This window comes from Triturus cristatus, chromosome 10 (assembly GCF_964204655.1).
Source record: "Triturus cristatus chromosome 10, aTriCri1.1, whole genome shotgun sequence".
Taxonomy (NCBI): Eukaryota; Metazoa; Chordata; class Amphibia; order Caudata; family Salamandridae; genus Triturus; species Triturus cristatus.
This window is the reverse complement of record NC_140593.1, coordinates 840,675,908-840,697,295: the sequence shown is the minus strand read 5'-3', so window position 1 is coordinate 840,697,295 and position 21,388 is coordinate 840,675,908. Positions and strand designations below refer to the sequence as shown.

Below are 21,388 nucleotides of genomic sequence, written 5' to 3'. Positions count from 1 at the left end.
GGACGGTTTAGAGCTTTCTTTGAGACCAAAGAAAAGCTGAGCTTAGGTTGATGTTAAAGAAAGGTTAGGGCAAGGTAAGGATGAGTCTGAGCTGTCAGTTAAGGAGAGGGCAGGTGAGGCTGAGGCAAGCCCAGGCTTAGGTGACGTTTATGTGCTGAAGGGTTGGGGTGAAGTTGAGTTACGTGTCGTGACGTCAGATTAGGGTGGGTTTGAGGTGTAGGTGAATTGATGGCTGTGTTTGAGAATACCCAGAGGCGAGGTCAGTTTTAGGTAAAGCCAAGGGTGGAGTGAGGTTGAAGTTGATTATGAGATGAAGAGTAAGGGCCCAATTCACAAGGGGCCTCTGCACTCGTGACAGAAGCCCCGCAGTGGTGGCGGGAGCCGCACTCTTGGCGGGACCTCCGTAATGATGAATTGCAATGCTGAGGTCCTGGCACGAGTATGCCCCTGCCATGACTGCGGAGTCTCCATCACAAGTGCAGAGGCTCTTTATGAATCGAGGCCTGAAGGAGGATTAGGTGAGGTTCGGGCGACAGTTGTCATACCAAAGTAGCCAAGGAGCTATGAGAAAGTTAGCACTATATCAAGATTGCATCTTGTTCATTGTTGCTATCTGGGCTGCAATCTTCGCTTTGTTTTGGTGGTAGGTTTGTGTTTGGACCTGAGGAAAAGGCACAAGAGAAGAACCCCAACCCTGAGCAGGTCCAGCAGTTGCAGACAGCCTGGAAGGGAGCTAGTGTCTGGTCACTATGTTGCATGAGAACAACAGAGGAAGAATGGACTACAGGGTATTCCAAACAGACCTTGTAGTGCGGGGTCAGAATCTGATGGATGTGTGGCTATCCGAGATGATAGAGTATTCCCCGCCCATTTTTTGGCTATTGAGATGCTGGCCGAGTCAGTCATACTGTCATTAGCGGCTGCCGCTATAGTAAAGTGGTAGGGCGGGGGGGCTTGGGTTTTAAAAAATAAATGAAGAGACCTACCTACTGCTCCACTCCCGCTGCCGGTCGCCTTGTTGCTCCTCTTGTCCCAAAAGTGTATGGGCTTCACTGCACAGCCTCCCCACCCAATCCAGACGCTGCTCACATGCTACACCTACCATGAGATCAGCTCATGGATTGGCCTGAGGAGGCTTGTTTAACGCTCGATCAGGCACAGGGAGCCTGCAGCTTTTCTCCAACCCAGCTGTACAACACAGCTGGGTTGGAGAAACCTAAGTGCGTCCATCTGTTTGGCTGCCTAAGACGGTCGGCCAAACTGACATGTGCACTTATAAGTGCCTACCACTCCTTGACGCTCGTCAGCATGGGCCCACCCCCGCCCTAACCTCGGCGGGCAATATGGTAAGAAATATAAAATTATGATAGAGGGGTTTTATTATCTTTTTATTTTTCAGTGGGGCAACGTTCCTCCGCCATAGCGGAGTAGCCGCCCCTGCATTCTGGTGAATGACTTGGGTTCTAGATGAGCTGTCAGACCACTAGACTCCATGCCACATACTTTGCTCCAATATGCAAGGCTTCCATGGGGCTGAAGGCTGGAAGCACATGAGTGAAGGGTGACACAAATATTGAGGTAGCCAGGGTAGTCATTCACAGTCTGCACACAGGATGCATGGAACCACACACATGCCATTTATGACGTAGCTGTCGTCACTAAATGACACTGTCGTTCACTCTGCCCATCCCATGCCACAAATGTCCTCTACTGATTGGAGTTGAAAGGTAAATTGGAGACTCCTGGAAGGTTGAGGTTTCTCCAAATATTCGAGAGCAGGAGTTAGTAAATTTGCTATGGCGGCGTTCAACATCTGCTCTGCTGCCATAAGGGTACGACTGAAGGCAAGAAACTTGACAAAGGAGTGTTAAAAGGAGCATTCGCGCATCAGTGAATGGCTAAGACGGGAGCAACTACTTCCTTTCCCTCTCTTTGGTTTTCAAGCGGTCCCGTTCCAAGATGGCGAGGCATTGGGGTGCATACGGAAGAAATGCAAAGTGGAGCCTACGCGTATTTACATTCTATCATGCGTTCTTATTAGTAGAAGCACTCGTTTGCAAAGAAGCAAGCTCTTTATGTCACTGCCTTCAACAAGGAACTTGTTCATAACACTAGTGCAACATAGCTACCCATGACGCTAAAACCTAACTAAGCTAAAATGAAAGAGAATTATACTTTTTGGGGGGCACTTCCATGATGCAGCACTAGCTCCTAGGCGCACTTTACAGAGAACGTTCATTGTCACATCTCAACACCAAATGCTGTGCATTAAACTGTATGGTATAAAGTTGGCAAATAAAAGACTAAAGATGCGATATAGAAGAGTGACACAAACCGCTGTAAGGTGGGTTTTTGTGTCAAACAAATTCACAACTACAATCGCTATTAGCTGAAGTGATTTGCCCAGAAGCGCGCGTTTCGTTGCTAAGTATATTTACTACTACCTGACCCGAAACGTTTTTACTTGGGGCCTAATGCTCTGTATTTGAAAGTGAGTTGCTTTCATTGCGCTAAATCACCAACAACCCATGTTTACGCAGTGAATGAAAGGCCTGTCTCCTGGGGCCTCCTTGGTGTTGCACTGAATCTGTTTTTTTGTGAAAGGGGTCAGGGCGGCTTCATTTCTGCTTGGGGAAAGGAGTTTTTATCGTCTCAGGAGTAAAATTATCCTTGGATATTAGTGGCCTCGTGGCGGGACATGCGGCGGGAATGTGTTTGTCTGAAGGGCAACTGACACGGCGGGGAGGGAGGGAAACTGAAAAAGTGGTGAGGGGTCACCAGCTGTCATGCAAAAGTGATTTCATTTCCTTTGGTCCAGGGTAATATAAGCTGTAGAGTCCAGAATGGCATGGGGTCCAGATGTTGGTGGTGAAGGTGCGGAGAGGAAATGTGTGTGGGTGCCTGCAGCCACGCGAACCAATGTCTAGTGAAATATCAGAATGGATAGTCCTGCTACCACCTGTCTCAGTGACAATAGGTGTCAGCTGTCTCCCAAGTGAGGCATTCAAAGCCGCCTGTCTTACACATGTACATTTTGTCAATAACCTGTTTACCGATTCTTTTTTTTTTCTTCCCTTTTTAGGTCTCGCCTGACCCAGCGCATGCGCAGGTCTGGCGAGGCTTTTTGAGAGGGCTCCAAAAAGTGCTACCAGGCCAGCCTAGAGCTATAGTGCATGTGCGCGGGCGCGCGAGCCGTGCTTTTCCACGATTACTTTCACTTTCGCGGATGCAGGGCCGCTTTGATGTTTGATCGCGATCACTTTCATGGCTGCACGGCCGCTTGGCATAGCCAATAGGTCTCGCTTTTGGGACCTTATAAGTATTTAGTTATGCAACTGTGGCATGGCTGAACCCTTATAAGGTCCCAAAGGCGAGACCTATTGACTATGCCAATGCTTGTTGTTTCTCCACCCATGCAGACTAACCCAACTTCTGTGGTAGTGCTGATCAGAACAAAGCTCATTAGACAGAACACAGCCTACATATGCTGCACGGCATAGATGTGTCATTTAGTTGTGTATTGTAGTACCGCGACAGTACAGATCTCTCACTGTACAACACATACTCACAATCCAACAATGCAGTTTAGATAGGACATTGCACACAAACGTCAAGAGCAGCACAGATAGACCATGTGGTTGGGATTCATTGAGCTCATAACAGCACTCGTCACCATGTCACACCATGTACTATTTATCATATAAAATGGCATATAAAGACGAAACAGGTATCCTATCTCCTACTCCTACCATTGATGTCATTAATTGGCTTATAGGGCACCCAACAGCACCTGCTAACGATGATTGCCACACTCTGCTGTTGGGCAAGTGGCATGTCTTCAATCCTACAAGCGATTTGGTACAATCACCGGACTCCCCCGTCAAACATCATCAACCACAAATCACTAAAGTTGACACATTCATCTAACATAGGAACATATCCATTCAGGCTTCATTCATTTACGCTGTTGTTGCACAACTTCACAGTGGTATGTAATGGAAACCTATGAATCGGTTGGAAAGTCACCCCGGACTCCTTAAAATGCAGCAGTTTTATTCCAAAGGCAAAATGTCCACCTTACATGTGCACATAACATAACACATGCATGCTAAGCTACGCCCCCTTGCCATCACATTTTCTTAAGCTTCACCCCCATCAAATGGAAGTACTTTTCTTCTCTGCCAGATCTGTGGCCAAGTGGCGTAATGTTTCCACTCATTGTTTGACATTATAGTCAAAGGTTGAAATTCCGGCAGGTTCAGCCAGCCTTTCATCCTTCCGATGTCAGAAAATTGAGTACCCTTGATTTGGCTAACACTAAACACCTGCTATTCAGAATCAAGATGTCCCGAGAAATGAACGTGCACTTCACAAAAATAAGTTTTGTTATGTTACGCTGCTCCACATATTCCGGCTATGACTTTTCCTCCATCTCAATTACTATTGCCCTCTTTATGTTGATCTTCCTAAATATATTGTTGCTCTATGTCAGGCTACTCAATATGTTTGTGCATGTATTTTAGTTGCACTTTTATCCTATTCACGCATTTCATATAATCTGGTTCAGCATGGTTTCCTTGCTTTAGGTTTAGTTTTCTTTGTCTTGTATTTAGAATTTGCTATTCTTTAGTCAATCCCAAGCTATGTTATTTGGTCTCTTTAGACTCTCCTTCTGCTTCTGTGTTTCTTGTATCTGCTCCCTATCCTACACGTGCTCTCGTTTTCACTCTTTTTGCTTGTCGTATTAATGCCTAAAATGTCCTTAAATATAATTTTCCTCTTTTAGTATCCAATTTGTAATCCTCCTGGACACATTGGTGACCAAAAACATTAACTTATTTAAGAGGACTATTGAAGACTTACATAGCTTCATAAACTGCCTAAACAACTCTAATTTACTGTTAGTTGAGCGAAAGATTTCTTTCCAGTTCCCCAGTTGGCTTCTGTGCTCAGTGGGTTCAATGCTGTGGATAAAAGAGCTACAGAAAGGCTTTACCGGCCAGTAAAGGCCTGCTCTAGAGTTAAAGGCCCGAGCCAAAGACGAGGGCCTTTAACAAGGGAGTGGCCTTTAATGACCGGTAGAGCCCACTACGGAGGGATCTAAGGGTATTAAAACATTCTGCCCCCGAAGACAGAATGTTCTAATTTGTAAAACAAAGGCCTCATGGAGCCCGAGGGGGTTGAAATTCCCTCTGGCTTTGCTAGGCCATTGTTCACAACAACAGCTGTGAACAAACATTGGAATGTTGGAGCTCCGGGTTTCTACCGGCATTAGAAGCCCAGAGCACTCCATTGTTTTCATTGGCACTCCCAACATTCCAATGTTCTAATAAATAAAATACATTCAAATAAGGCCAGGCTCTTTAAGGTGTGGATCTGTGCTTAACACGTCTGGGAAGGACTCTCACAGTGTACTCAACACCAGGGGCAGGTTTTGTGCCTGCCTGCACAGAGAGTATAGCTTGTGGTATCATATTAGAATACAGAGCTTACAATATCACCTACACATATATCGACTTGCATTATATCATCAAGGTAAGTCCATATGTAAGTAGGAGAGTAAATCTAGACTTCCATTTGAATGAGTACATTGTCCGTACAGCAGCAGACAATATTTTGGAGTCAAGAAATCTGAAAGGTTGATAGTTCATTGATCAATATTTTGACATAAAACCATAACGTGGGTTGGTCTTTTGCCGTAACTCCTCAAGAGGAGTAAGGTTAAAGTTAAAGTTGCCCCTGATCGACTGAGGTCAATCACCTCATCTCCATCCCACACTACTTGGCTTCCCACCACCAGGCTAGTGGTTAAGAACATGGAGAAAGGCCTTGGGCAATCTACCACATACGCCAGTTCTGCTACAATATGGCGGTGGTGAGTTGGGCTGTTAGATGATTTAGGACAGGCCTGGTCTCAATTACATTTCACAGAGTGTGGAAATTGGTACAGTTATACTAGATTCCACGGGTTGTTCCTCATTCCAGCTGCACAGCTCATAAAGACCCAGTAATGACGTGGTAGTGTGACGCTTCTAATAACACCATAGGTCTATAAAAAAGGTGTAGCGTTTTTCACATAAAACAGTATTGATTACTACACTGAAACACACTGGCTAATAATTCGTGATTTATAAAAAGGCTTCTTTCCCTCACTTATTTGTATTATTAGCAAACATTTTGATATTTGTAAATCTTCAACGACAAAATAAAAAAAAACCTTTCATTTCCTTTGTGTCTCTATCGCCCCCTGCAGATGGTGCCGCGGCTGCACCTGGGCATGATCGAGCTGTGGCTGGAGTTCAGGCGGCTCCAGGAAGAAAAGGAGAGCATGTGGAAGAAGATGAACGCCATGCTGACCCGCGCATTGTCCGCGTGCCAAGGTGACGCCAGCAGTACACATCCCTTGTCCCCTCTCCATCTTCCTATCCCTCCCTCTTTTTTCCCATCCTCTTTATTACAGCGCCCCCTATGCCATACTCAATGGCAACCCACTGGCCCCCTCATCCCCTACCAGGTATCTCTTCTATACTCCATAGCAAACCCTCAGAACTCCCTCTGCCAGGTAAATACATGCACTTTTGGATGGGTAACTGTGCAGAACAGGATGTTTCTCATTGGAGGGGTCGGAGTGACATTAAATAGACAACAAGAGTGGAGCTCGAGTTATCTGTGATGTTATTCAGAACCCTGAGGTAAAAATAAATCTCCTTCATTCACAGTTATATTTGTAAAATGTTATGTTATTTATGAATCTTCTCATCTTACCCTTCTCTGATGAGCAACACAGGGGTATCAAGGAGGGGCCATACACAACCGGACACCCAGACCTTCAGGCCCCACATCTGTCTCCACTCCCCCGAAATATTAAAATGAAATCTGGTGTCCCGTTGCACACCCACCACCCTCTATCTTACGGGAAACCATGCAAGTCTTTTCTTCGCATATGCCTTTACCATGCATACCTGGGGAGAGGAGTTGGCCTAACGGCTATGGCTGTCGATCTCGAATCTGGGACCCTCGTTCGAGTCTGGGCAATGACGCTGAACATCCTGAGATTCTGGGCAAATCACTTAATTTCCCTGTGCCTAACAAAAATGAATGTGACCTCATGTAACGCAACTGGTGCTATGTATAGCGCTCTGATACTCGATACCTTTGGGTCAAGTTAGCGCTATATAAAACTCCATAAAATAAATAAATAAATAAATAAATTCCTTTACAATGAAAATGTAAGTATATCGCGGGTAAGTGAAAATCATATATATATATCACCTACTGGCGGTTGCCAGTAGGTAGTTATAGTTAGGACCTAGGAAATCCGCAACATTCTATTTCCAATAACTTTGGCGCCGGTCGACGAATCTTCGCGAATATATATATATATATATCTTAAAACACTGCTCACATGATATATATATTACAGCTTCACAAAGTCAGGGGAAATCCCTCCCTGAATAAGAGGCACTTGCGGGGGTGAGTTTAAAGATTTAATCACTCGTGCTCAACAAACGCGTTTCGGCATTCGCCTTCTTCGGTGTCATCAGGCTCGCCGGACACGTTTCAAAATTATACATGAAAATTCATTGCAATTAAAAACTGATTACATTTGAAAACTCCTTGCTGTTTACAAGAAAGGCCGCGCCATCTTGGCATGGTGCCGATGTTAAACAATTATTGCCATTTGCCACATAGAATCATTGTCCATAGTTCTGCTATCATGCAATTACACAAATGTACTTATATTTACAAACAAAACTTACATTTACATTACAAAAATATGAGGTGCCCAGCCACCCACCATCTTCACCATTAATATTATCAACACATTACCCGACCAAATATACAAAAGACAACTTCTTTGTATTGTACCATCGTCATTAATGCTTTCCCCTCACCCTTTCCCCATCCCCAAAAATTATTTATGTCCTGCCAACCCTCTCATACCACGTTCTACATATTCACTCCTGCTCCTCCCCAGAGCTATGCTGTTTTCTCTCACACTGAGAGTTGAAACTGGCAGCCTCTGACAGCAACTTACTATGAGATGCTCGTCAGTGCAGTCTCGAAGAATTAGTTTTTATTAATGGCTTAGTGAGAGCCCTACAGACCAGTAGCATACTCTGTGACTTACTCTCATGGTCTCGCTCTGGCTCCCCTATTTACCTGTCCCCATAAAATGTATTGCTCTCCTCACAGACTTCCTCTGTCTTTACCAAATCTCTGACCACATATTCTATCGCTTGTTGTCTCGGTGCCCTTCTGTTTCTACCAGATATTTCATCCCATCTATTGCTCTCCTTTCACAGCTCCCTCTCTCCCTATTACGGACTGGTCTCAAAGACTAAGGCTCACTCTCTCTGTTTCTCTACTATGGACCGGTCTCATAGGTTAAGACTCATCCTTTCTGTCTCAAAGGCTAAGGCTCACCCTCTTCGTCTCTCTACTACTGACCTATCTCAAAGGCTAAGACTCACCCTCTCCGTCTCTCTACTACAGACCGATCTCCAAGGCTAATGCTCACCTTCTCCGTCTCTCTACTATGGACCGATCTCATAGGCTAAGGCATACCCTCTCCGTCTCTCTAATTCAGACCTATCACAAAGACCAAGGCTCACCCTCTCCGATTCTCTACTACGGACCGGTCTCATAGGTTAAGATTCACCCTCTCTGTCTCAAAGGCTAAGGCTCACCCTCTCCGTCTCTCTACTACTGACCTATCTCAAAGGCTAAGGCTCACCCTCTCCGTCTCTCTACTACTGACCTATCTCAAAGGCTAAGGCTCACCCTCTCCGTCTCTCTACTACTGACCTATCTCAAAGGCTAAGGCTCACCCTCTCCGTCTCTCTACTACAGACCGATCTCCAAGGCTAATGCTCACCCTCTCCGTCTCTCTACTATGGACCGATCTCATAGGCTAAGGCATACCCTCTCCGTCTCTCTAATTCAGACCTATCACAAAGACCAAGGCTCACCCTCTCCGATTCTCTACTACAGACCGGTCTCATAGGCTAGGGCTCACCCTCTCTGTCTCTCTCTACTACGAACAGGTCTCATAGGTTAAGGCTCACCCTCTCCATCTCACTACTACGGACCGGTCTCATAGGATAATGCTCACCCTCTCTGTCTCGCCCCAGTGCCTATCCCAAGCTCTGTGGCTCCACCTTTCTTTTTTCCTCTGCTTTTAAAATGTATTACCCCACGCTGTATGGCTCCAACTCTCTGCCCCTCTACTTCTCTACGAGGTGCCTATCCCCATACTCTTCAGACCCTCTCCGTGTCTCTAACAGATATGGATCCTCGACTGTCTATCGTCCTTCTATCTCCTTCTGTCTCACCAGATATTGTTACAGATACAGAGTTGTTGTGGGAGGTCTACATGGGGGATAAGGTGTAGAATCTGTGCCTTTCGGTATTGGATGGTAGGACATAAAATCCAGAGCAGAAGGTCACTACATGCAGGATATGGTTTCCAGGTATCACTTGAGGTGAATTGTTTGTGTTTGTTTACAAAATGGCAGTATGTATATCGGGGGAGAGTCGTTCAACTGGGCAAAGTTGATATCAACTATGCATCACCAACATTGCTACTATAGCCGGATTCTAATTGTCCTATAGAAGATGGTTAACCCTGTCCCTTGATAAAGTTAAAGAACTCTGAGTGGACTTGTTGTCTCCTGGTTATGGACAAAGATAGGAGAGGTAATTGGGTTTTCATATAATATTTCCTCATAATGCAGAATCTCTATCTGATACCCTATGAAAGGAAAAAGGCATAATAACATAGTCAACTAAGCAGAGAGTTGATTCAGAGACACATATAATTTTAAGTACATTGGGCAGTTAAGGCATTTGTGAATCTGGCATCCTATAGAATTGTCTATTTTTGCCTGTTAGCTCTTCTGACTATGAAGTGTTTACCCGCGGCAATTTAGATATAGCTGATATATGATGCTGTAACAAACCCAAGCCTCAAGAAAGAGACGAACTAGAATATCTTGCACCTCTGGGGTGCCCATAAATTGGAGCAATGCGCTTCTACAGACACCAGCGGATCCAGACAGAGTCAGCAAGCTAATATTTGACTGAGTTGTTGGTACCATAGGCTCATAGGTTGATGACCCTTGCGAAGATACTTCTAAAGTCTTAGGAAGTGCCAGGAGATTCTGAAATCCCCCATTCCACTGGACTAGAGTCAGGCGTCTCTCAATAATCACAGTGTCGGACTTCCCACGCTCAACAACTGTTGAGGGAATGTTCGAAGTCATTTGGGAATGTTCGAAGTCATTTGGGAATGTCTACAGACAATTCTAGTATTTGAAGGAATCGCACATGTCATTGCCAAAGTGGCATTTTCCACAGTATGAAATCCCTGCCATACACATAACCAGGTCCTAAGGACTATCGACAACGGGAGAAACTCCTAACTCAAACCCCCTTTCACCACAGAAGAAACACTAAAAAAGCAACAAAGTGTACAACTTAACACTCACATAAGAAGCAGAGTGAACTACTTAATATGTTGACTTTTATGAAAGAAATAAACCATTATTCCTGGCACCTTAATTCACAACACATCCAAAGGGAGGGGCCTTCACCTTTCCTCCAGTCACCCCATAGTGAATTCTGTAAGCCTCTGTCTCCGCACCCTTATCGTCTCTTCTTTGCTTTTCAAGCTATGTCAAGTCTCTTGAAGTCTATTTCGCTTTCTTGCTTTTTTGCTCGCATTTTTATTTAATGGGTAGGGGATAACATTCTGGTTTCAAGACCCGAGCTAGGGTGAGTCTGTGCTTGCGAGCCAGAGATACCGGTCGGTGAGGTAGTGGATCCATGAGTTTCACCTTCCAGCCCTTTCTGTTGTAGGATGATGGGTAGGATGATGGGTAGTGGTCCTCCTGGATGAAGGCAGGACATGCCCTTTCCCCACTTCAGTATGGAGCCACGCTGGACCCAACAAGTATGATTCTGTGACTGCTTTGGAACCTTTATATCACTTTGTGAGCGCAACTCTACATTATAGAGTGATTCTGTGGTCAGGGGCGTAGCTCCAGGAGGGGTATTTGGGGTGTAGCATTCCCCTAATAAATGTATTCTCCTATAAATAGTTGGGTACAGGGATTTCACCAGCTATGTTTATAAACAAAGACACACACAAACTAGTTCCCTCTCTGGTTTGAAAGTCCTCAAAATATTAATTATTTTACAAAATATATTTTCTCTCTTAGTACTCCTACCAATCCGCATTCTAGTACTTCTACCAATCCGCGTTCTAGTACTCCTACCAATCCGCATTCTAGTACTCCTACCAATCTGCATTGCTCTCTCTTTGCATCGCCCCTTAGGCCCCTCTCATGTACCCTGCAGTCTGATTGCCGGAAAAATCTAAAGCTCCCCGCCCCCATCCCCCCGCCCCCAATCTTGCTGACCAAGCTACTTCCCTGTCTGTGGTTGCAACTGTTTAAAGTCGGACACAACCTCTATTTTCTGTTTAAAAAGTATGCCTGACAGAGCTTCCGGTCTCTCAGTCAGGCATATCAAAACTTTTTGTGGGCCCGGGTCAACTAACTGAAGAGCGGACCTTTATAGGATGAGGAACAGTTTTTTTAAAACTGTTCCTCAGGAAAAAGAGAAAGCACACCAGGCCTAGCATCTGGCAGCCATGTTAGCTGCAGTGTTATTAAGAAATGGGGCTGCTTTGCTTTGAAATATTTAAGACGTTTTGCTGCAGGAATTTCAAAAATATTCCAAAAAACGCAGGCCCTGGGGGAACAATAAAAATTCTTCCCTTGCTGACTCTCTGACCGGGCCTACTTGCAATAGAATCTGTTTTCTGGTCCCTTCATATAGGGGCATGGGTTAGTTTATCAAGAGATATTAGTTGGGCGACTTTAGAACCCTCCTGCCACAGGGCACCGCACCACAGTTCAGAAGTCAGCGTCTCTACCATGCCTGTGAGGTTTCTTGCGATAAAGACATTCACTACAACGTTTATAGCAATATATAATATTTCAAGTATTATAGGACGTTATCACATAACATGTAAAGTGCTCTGATACCTTCGGGTCTAGCTAGCGCTATATAAAACTCAAAATAATAATAATAATGCAGGCTCCTGTTGGATCTGTTGCTGGTGAGGTTTACAGTCTGGCATCTTCAAAACCACAGCTGAAGTAAGTTCTGCGTTTCACCTTCACCACAGACCTCTCGGAAGCTCGGATGCCCAATGCCCGGAAAGGCAGCTTCTACTGTGCCCAGACAGACAGGCAAAGGCGCAAACCTTTTTAATGCCCACCTGGAGACTACCGCCGCTCACAAGCACTGGGTAGGCCCACCTCCTAATAGTCATTTATTCACAATCCTAAATATTCTGGGATAAACACTGTGCCTGGTAATAACAGGGAAGCTCGATCAGTTCCTGTTTCACCCACAGACCTCCATCAGGACCTCACAAGAGCACACACGTTTATAGGATTAAAATGTGTGTGTTCCTATGAGGTCTCCCCCGGCTTAGCAGGTGAGACGTCGTCGCCCCCTCTTATTTTTATTTAGATTCTTAATACCACCAATTATCTCCCCAGCTCTTTCTCTTTAGCTACAAGCAGGGTGGGACTTGCCTATAGAGCAACCTGGCAGTGCCAGAAGGGTTGGTCTGACAGGTTATTTGTGGGTCGGTTTATGTTTTTTGGCTATGTGTGGGTCTGTTTTATGGTCCGAATAGACCGTTTTTACAGTTGATTTCCCTGATATCATCACAAACATTGCCTGCAGCAAGCAAAAAAGCATGCAGTCACCCTTACTTTGCAAAACACCTGTGCAGCTTCCGTTACAAAGTCAAAACTGACCCAATTTGCAGAATGTGGGCCACTTCTTCAGCTATCTGATTCTTTAATGTGGACCCCTTTTATTTGGATACCTGGGCCTATTTTCTGTCTCAGTCCGACCCTTGCTATGAGCGACTCCCCTACCCGGCTCTGAGTCTCCAACAACTGAGTTCAGTTATAGTTTGTTAGTTCAGTCCTGATCCACTGGTGTCTGGACACTTAGGCTCGAATTTACTAAAAGTCAGGCAGCTCAGTTCTGAATGAAAATCTAAAGCGCCGCATTGAGCGAACAGTAAAAATTGTGCAACGCCATCAGAGACGTTTTAAGGCATGGGCAAAGTGGGCTCTGGCCCACGGCCACAGCCTTTCAGTGGGTCCCCTGATAGTGCCAGCTTGGTTCTGCAGAGAATCTTGCCCTGGTGACATTAAATAATTCTCACACAAATTGTAATAGACTCTCATACTTCACCCATATTCAAAATAAATGAACGGAAAACAGTATTTGAAACAGACAGTTTGTAGAGAAATGTTGTGTTTGTTTCGTTTTTTCAGATCAAAGCAGAACTTCACATATTCATATGTCACTGTGATTATTTGCAGCAAAACACACCTAACTATCCCTAAATATCAGATGTAAAGCAAACACAAGGAGATGATGGATGGAGCACTGACATTTTTCAGACACTCACCCACAGTCATAGAGCTGGGTTGAATCCATCATCGTTATTTAGTTCACTTCGCCACCCCAGTTTAGACCCAGCCATATGCAAATCAGTCTTTATCCTGTGCCTCATGGGAACAGTCCAGCCCGAAACGCCAAGCCAGGTCTTCCCTGAAATGGAAACAAGCATCCTGGGACCGGTTTCGGCATTCAGCATGTGTTGGCCCAGAGCGGCCAGAGTGGAGGAATGGAGTTTGGGGGGTATATATAATGAGGTCACGTTGAGAGAGCGGCCCTCCCAATCCCCGGACACAGTGACAAATCGCCCATCTGGATCGCGTGTAATTGTCCTAACCTGGAAGGGAAGGGAGGAACGTGCAAGGATACCCACCCCTCTGGACCCCCTGGTGTACCCCGCATGGGCGAGAAGTTTGTAGCCCCAGCGATTCAAGGCCTTGTATGTGGTGTCTGGGGTATGTGTCTCATGAAGAAGTACAAGATCAGGGGAGTGACGGTTCAGATATTGCAAAACGAACCCTCTTTTAATTCGATCACCCAACCCGTTCACATTCCAAGTGATCAATTTGAGCAGGCCTAGGGAGCTGGAGAATACAGGAGAGTCACTCATTAGAATCATGAAACAGGAGCCCAATTTCCTATCGGGCCCAAATAACAATTGTGCATAATGGAAAACAGCATAAAAACATATAAGTGAAATCACAGTGCGCGTCAGCTACTACCGTACAAGTGTGCATTATCATCACAGACAGATTGCTCACAACATAAAACAAAAAATAAGAGAACGCTTTAATAAAACACCCTGGAACCTCCCCCCACCCTGCCTTCCTGCAACGTGGACTCAGAACTGCCCACCACCCCAATTTGCAGAGCGCTTGAATACCCATAAAGAACCCAATTAGAGGGAAATGCTACACAACCAACGTACCCCAAGATTCGGCCCTCTTCCCCCCACAGAAGCATTGTGATTGCCCAGAATAGAGCGTAGAGAATCAAATAATGCCAAGTCGGAAGACCATAACCCTGTGCACCTCAAAAAGCAAGACTCATCTCTCCCCTTTCCTCAAGGGGCCCAGTCCCAATGAAACAAATGCCTTGAAATGTTCGTTCATGAAGAAACCAATATACACTGTCCCGTACACAAGTAGCATAGGATTCTTATCCACAACAACCCAGGAGTGTGGCCCAGGGACCACAGTCATGGTCGTAACCAGTTACAAAGTACAAGAGATGAAACTCAGTTCGTGTTGAGTATAACGATACCTGCACCATATGAGTTCAGCCAATTTTCCCTTGAAGACGTTCAGAGTCGCGTGGATGATCCCGGGAATCAGCGTCCCGGTCTGGAGAGGAGCGCCACGCCTCCAACCAGTCCCAGGCCTCCTCCGAGGACTGGAAGAAGAGTGACTTGCCATTCACCTGTACACGTAACTTCACCGGGAAGAGCATGGCGTACTTCAAATTGTGCTCCCTGAGAGCATGTTTAACTTCCAGAAAAGAGCGACGTTTTAGCTGCACCTTGTAAGGAAAATCTGGAAAAAAAGTTATACTGGAGTTCTCGAATTTCAGGGGTGGTCCATTCCTTATGGCCTGGAGGATAACATCACGGTCACGAAAATGGAAGATTCGCGCCAGGATGGGGCGAGGGGGAGCGCCCGGCTTCGGAGGGCCTCCAGGTACTCTGTGTGCACGTTCGAAGGAGAAGTACTTGGAGAGGAACCGTGGTTGCAAGTGATTTTTAATTGAGTCCTCCACAAACAGATCGGTAGCAGGCCCCTCCGCCCGTTCGGGAACTCCCAAAATACGCACGTTGTTTCTTCTCGCACACCCTTTGTAGTCATCCAGTCGGGCTTCCAGGTCCGTCGTCTGGGTCTGCAATAGCTTGACCACCGACTCGTGGAGGTCGTAAGCGTGGCGATAGAACCTTTGTTTGCCTTGACTCGGTCCCCCATATTCCGCAGATCACTGCGGATCAGATTGACATCAATGGAGACTGTGTCAATTTTGAGTTCCAGCGCTGTACGGACTCCCTGTACCGCTTCCATTATGTCCGCCAGTGTCAGGCCCTCATCAGCTGATTGCCACCTCGATTCTTCCTCCGGCTGTTTCCCTTCGGCTTCGTTCAATTTGGAGTTGGCAAATTTAGCCAGTTTGTGGATAGTGGACGGTTTGGGACCCCTCTGTGTGGCCATTGTGTCCTGTACCTCCTCCCAGATCAGGAAATGTTAGAGCTCGGGGCGTCGGGGGCTGCGCAAACACGGCAGCGGGCGGGATGTGGGTATACCACTGGGCCCGTATCTTTACGGCGAGAGATCGTGTGCGGCCCAAAACAGAAGCTGCCAAGGTCTAGGCAGGCGCCACCCAGATCCTCCGTCTGGGGATAATGTCACCTCAAGTACAGAGTGCGAGAGAGGCCAGGGGTATGTCTCCTTCTGTCGCCAGCAATCAGGGCCCCCAACTCCCAGTGGGGCCAAACCTTCAAGCGGAGGGGAGGAGCAGAAATGAGAGAGATGGCCTCTTAGCGCCCACAGACCTCAGCACTATTGTCCAGGATTAGGGGGGTGCACGGCTATTGGGGCCTCTGTCCAGTCTGCACCTGGGCCTCCGGCAATGGATGGTGCAGTGTTCAACACGTCAAGGTCGGCCCGGGCGCAATGAACACGGAGCCTCTGGCTCTCACCACTCACCAGCAGTCCGGAGCATTCTGCACCGATTGCTGGGTCTGGCAAATGCGGTCTATCAGCTATGGCCCTCGGTAATGGGATCCGATGGCCGCGGTCGCCTTCCAGGATCAACGGCCTTCAGCCCGGTCACTGGCGCTAGCATAGGCTGGGCGTCGTCACGGCCGGGTCCACCCTCACCCCGCCACCGCCAACTTCAAATGGCCCTGGTGTCGGCAATCGGCGTCCAAATCGATATGGAGACGGCTCAGATTAATATGCGGCTCGAGGTGCTTCTTCGTCCTGGGAGAGTGTGGGCAATCGGATCTATTGAACGGATATTAGTGAGGAATTAGCCGGTGGCCCACCGGATCTCTACCCCCAGAGCGACCATCTTGGTTGTCGGATAGCTACGCCCCCTGGCTTTCTTAATACTTTTTCAATAGATGTTGGTGGTGCAGCTATGATACTAAAAACCAATCAGACAGCACTGAGTGTTTGAGACCTCTAGGAGCTGTGTTTAATCTCGACTTAAAAATGTGGACGTTTGTGTGGAAATGGCAACAAGTACCACTTGGCAGGCGTTCAAGTTAATTTAGAGTGGACTGCCACTACTGACGCCAGAAATTATAGTCTGGCAGCAATGCAGACGTAAGAGAGGACAAAGAAGTGATTGATAATTTTTCATCATTTTATCTTAACGAAGCGAAGTAACTCAATTGAATTATTGACTGAAGGCAAATAATCAAGCACCAAGGCCAAGAGGCCCTTTCTGAGTAAACTACGTTTATTCATTCAGTTTAATTTCTTATTTTGAAATCTCGCTCAAATACAAGGATAGAGTGCAACCCTTTAAAGTTTAAAAAACACAAGGCTTTCATCGCAGAAGTCCTCATATTGTGAGGTGGGTTAGGACACGCCTGCAGGAAAGTAATTTCAAAACAGAGATCATAGACTAGTGGACAGAGGTAGAGTCCATGGGAATGGGTTTAGTCAAGGAATTTATTAAGCCTTGACCAATAAAAAGTAAAGTGCAATAAGAGGCAAGACATGTCTGCAAAGCAAGGGAGGTGTTAGTTAATGATGACGTGTTGGATTTATTTTATATTGTGTTAAACGCATTTTGTGGCATGCATCCCACTGTTAGTTTGGCTTGGCATCACCTTTGGGGTTTAGTGATCTTTTAACCTGATTCTGTGGACTCCAACATAGATGGGCACCTGGCTTGTAGAGTCCACTCTTAAATGACCGTTAAGAGCTCTTACCAAAGGGGCAAATATTTGGTAGGAAGAGTGAAGTATTCTCCCACTAAGTAAAGAGATTTCTTCAAGAATAACCCTGTCGGGGAGGAGCTTAGCGCTTGACCAAGATGGCCGCGTGAGCCTTGAGCTCCCGCTACCATCGCGCCCTCCGGCACTCATCCTGTCCTAAATCCTGATTTTCATGCACGGAATCCTGCAGATGAGTCACAGCTGGGGCGATTGACGTTGTCCGGGCCAAGATCGCCCACCGGGGACCGAAGTTGTGCACGGCGGAAGATTGCGGCCTACCTCCGAAGGATGCCATGGGCTTGCGTTGGCAGGATGCCCGGCCACTAATTGAACAACAGCGGCCTTGGGAGGTGTGAACTGACGGACGGATGCCGTGGCACTTTCACTTTCACTTTCTCGCCCTTTGTTTGCTCCGGGTTGGGAGTGCGTCACACAGATCCTCTGTTGTCTGGAAGACCTCCACCTGGTCCTGACTGGCTGTTGAAGACCTAGTCGTACCTGTCTCCTCTACCTGAGTGAGGGACGTCCTCTTGCGACTGACTGTCCTGCTGTCCGAGATGTCGACCAAATCGGAGGCAGACAGGTCGAAGTCTAAGACTACCAGGCGGGGAGGTTATATCCAATCCAACAATATGGATCGCTATGCCCAGCAGAAGGAGTCGCCTGGTGGATCGGGACAGTCGCTGGAAGCACAGAAGGCCGATTCATCCCCAGCCTCGGAGTTATCATTGCAGGATATCAAGGGGGCGATAGATGGGATGCAATCTTCGATTGGGCGACAGTTCGAGACCCTGGCGCACAAGGTGGACATGATTTTGGTCGATGTCAACTTGATTCGCGCGGACCTGGGAAAAACCAATGAACGGGTCAAGTCCCTGGACCTCAAGACTACTGGCCTCGCTGACGATGTCTCGGAACTCCAGGCTGAGGTCCGCAAGCTACGAACCGCGAATGACCTCTCCACTCGCCGGCTTGAGGACTTTGAAGGTCGGGCCCGGCGCAATAATGTGCGCATTATTGGGGTCCCGGAAACTTCGGAGGAGCTCTCCGTGGACCTCCTCGTCGAGGACCTGGTGGTGAATCATCTTGCGCCAAAGGGCCTCGGCAAGTTTTTCGCGGTGGAGCGGGCTCACCGAGTGCCTGGCGGACGGCCTAAGGTGGGAGCCCCCCCGCGGCCGATTGTCGCCCGGATCTTCCACTTTCGCGATCGGGACGCTATCCTGCAAGCATCGAGGGTGACAGGCCCGGTGCCTTTTCAAAATGCCTCTGTGAGCTTTTACCCTGATTTCACCCAGATGGTGCAGAAACAGAGGCAAAGTTTCCTGGGGGTGAAGCGGCGGCTTAGGGATATGGACCTGAAGTATGCCATGCTTTTCCCCGCTAAGCTGCGTGTGGTATATGAGGATCGGACTTTCTTCTTCGAATCGCCGGACATGGCAGGGGACTGGCTGGATGCACTCCCTCGGCGACAGCCCGGCCGGGACAGCGTGGATGGGATGGAAGGCGACCGGGATGGACAGAAGTGATACCTTCGGTGCTGGCCTGCTTCGATTCAGCCCTGGACAGTGACTCGCACCTTATTGCAGTAATGGGAGGGCGGCGGGGGGAAGATAGGGGCTCTTTCCTCCCTTGGGGTGCTTTTTGTAGATTTGTTTTTGGTAGGGCGACAGGCACACTGCAAGTTGGGGGGGCATTGTAAGCTGACGCAGGGGTGCAGGGTGGGGGGGGGGGGTTCAGGATGTTGGGGTTGTTGTTTGGGGTTGTTGTTTTTTCTTGCAAGGCGTAGCAATGACTGTCAGAATTGTCCGATTGTGGTTCTCTGGGGGGGGGGGTAGGTCTCTTTGTGTTCAGGGATGGGGGATAGGGGCTTAAACGTACTCAGCTGGAATGTTAATGGCTTAGGGGACCGTATAAAACGGGGGATAGTCCTGCAATTTTTGAAACGGACCTTGCCAGATGTGGTCCTCTTGCAGGAGACCCACCTTATAGGGAATATGTGTTATGCACTTAACAGAAAGGGCTACAAATTCATTGCTCACTCGGGGTTTTCCTCGGGATCCAGGGGTGCGGGCATACTTGTCAGAGCTTCCCTACCATTTGAGGTTGACTCCACCATTGCTGATGATAGGGGGCGCTTTGTGGCCGTGTCGGGGAGGTGGGAGGGCAGAACGTTGGTTTTGGTTTCTGTTTATGTCCCTCCTGCCTTGCAGGCCTCCACGTTTGCTGATCTGGGCAAGGCCTTGTTGGAACTCCCCGAAGGGATGCTAGTGGTGGGAGGGGACTTCAATGCGGGCGGTTCTGGAATGCTAGATAGGTACCCGCCCAGAGACACCGGGGGGGCTCAGAAGTGGCTTCCCGACTTTATTGATACTTTTGGCCTGGTAGATTGTTGGAGGCTGCGGCACCCCACTCAGCGACAATACACCTTCCACTCCGGGGCCCACGGGAGTCTCTCCCGGATTGATTATCTGCTCACTCTGGCGGCACACGCCTCTTTGGTAACTGAGGTTAGGCACATGGCACGGGGCATATCAGATCATTCACCGGTGTGGGCACGTCTGGACATAGGCCGGGTGGCGGGGGGCAGGGTGGCTCCCGTTAACCCCTGGTACTTTCGGGACCCCAAGCTGCGCAGCGCGTTGCTGAAGACAGTTGACCACTACTTTCGAGAAAACCAGGGCTCAGTTGACTCCGCGGTGTCCTTATGGGAAGCTTCTAAGGCTGTACTGAGAGGAGAAGCCTTGTCCCTGGTAGTGGCCGCCAAGCGGCGGAGAGACGCCGAGGTGATACAAGTGGAGGACGAGATAGCGGCTTTAGAGTTGGCCTTGGAAGGGGATGTTGAGACGTCCACGCTGCACAATTTGAGCCTGAAGCAATTGGAGCATAGGGATCTGGTGACAAATGCCGCCAAGACCCTTCACAGGGAGCAGCAGGGGCGGTTGTATGATGTTGGTGATAAAGCCGGGAAATTGCTGGCATGGCTGGACAAAAAGGAGCGTGTTAATCGTGTGGTGCCGGAGTTGTTGACGGATGGGGGAGAGGTTGTCACTGATCCCGACGGTATAGTCCGGTGTTTCTCAGACTATTTTCGTACGGTATACGCCTCGGTCTCGGATAGATCGACTGAGGACTCGTGTGATCTTCTGCGTGACATCGCTCTGCCCTGCCTTTCCGCCATTGATAGGGAGGATCTCGATGGTGATATCACTGTAGACGAAGTGGCAGGTGCTATCCGTGCGTTGCGCTCCGGCAAGGCTTCGGGCCCAAATGGTCTGCCGGTAGAGCTGTACAAGCTTTGTCCGGATAAGTTTGCTCCTCACTTGACCGCCATGTTCGTGGAGGCGCGGAGGAACGGGTTTCTTCCGCTCGATCAACGGCTGGCGACGATCGTGGTAATACATAAAGACGGAAAGCCCCGGGATAGGTGTGGCTCCTATCGGCCAATCTCGCTCCTCAACGCCGAGCCGAAAATCCTTGCCAAGATTCTCGCGAACCGCCTGGTCCGGGTACTTGGCGACTTGATCCACCCGGATCAGTCGGGCTTTATCCCGCACCGTAACACTGCACTAAACCTTAGACGCCTCCACGGAGTGATTGCCAGGACGGGTACGATAAGAGAGCCGGCTATTGTGGCATCCCTCGTCGCCACGATGGCCTTTGACACGGTAGAGTGGGCATACTTGTGGGCGGTGCTGGCCAAATTCGGCTTCGGGCCTGGATTCGTGGGGTGGGTGAGGCTGCTCTATGAGGGGCCTCTTGCAAGCGTCGTGGTGAACGGGCGGGCGTCGGCACCTTTCGAGCTCGGGAGAGGCACCCGGCAGGGTTGCCCCCTGCCGCCGTTGCTGTTTGCCCTTGCTCTTGAGCCGTTGGCGGCGTGGATACGGTGGCACCCGGATATACGTGGGCTTCGCTGGTCGCCGGACCACGAAGACCGTATTTCACTCTACGCTGACGACATTC

The 21,388-nt window shown here is 48.1% G+C and overlaps 1 protein-coding gene across 1 annotated transcript in view; it reads left to right on the top strand.

The window, feature by feature from the left end:
• LOC146790116 (uncharacterized) overlaps positions 1 to 21,388 on the top strand; it is a 61,100-nt gene that overhangs the window by 29,077 nt on the left and 10,635 nt on the right. The window contains exon 2 of the mRNA XM_085628474.1: positions 6,254 to 6,380. Coding sequence (XP_085484600.1) covers positions 6,254 to 6,380 — 127 coding nt within the window. The remainder of the gene's footprint in view (positions 1 to 6,253; positions 6,381 to 21,388) is intronic.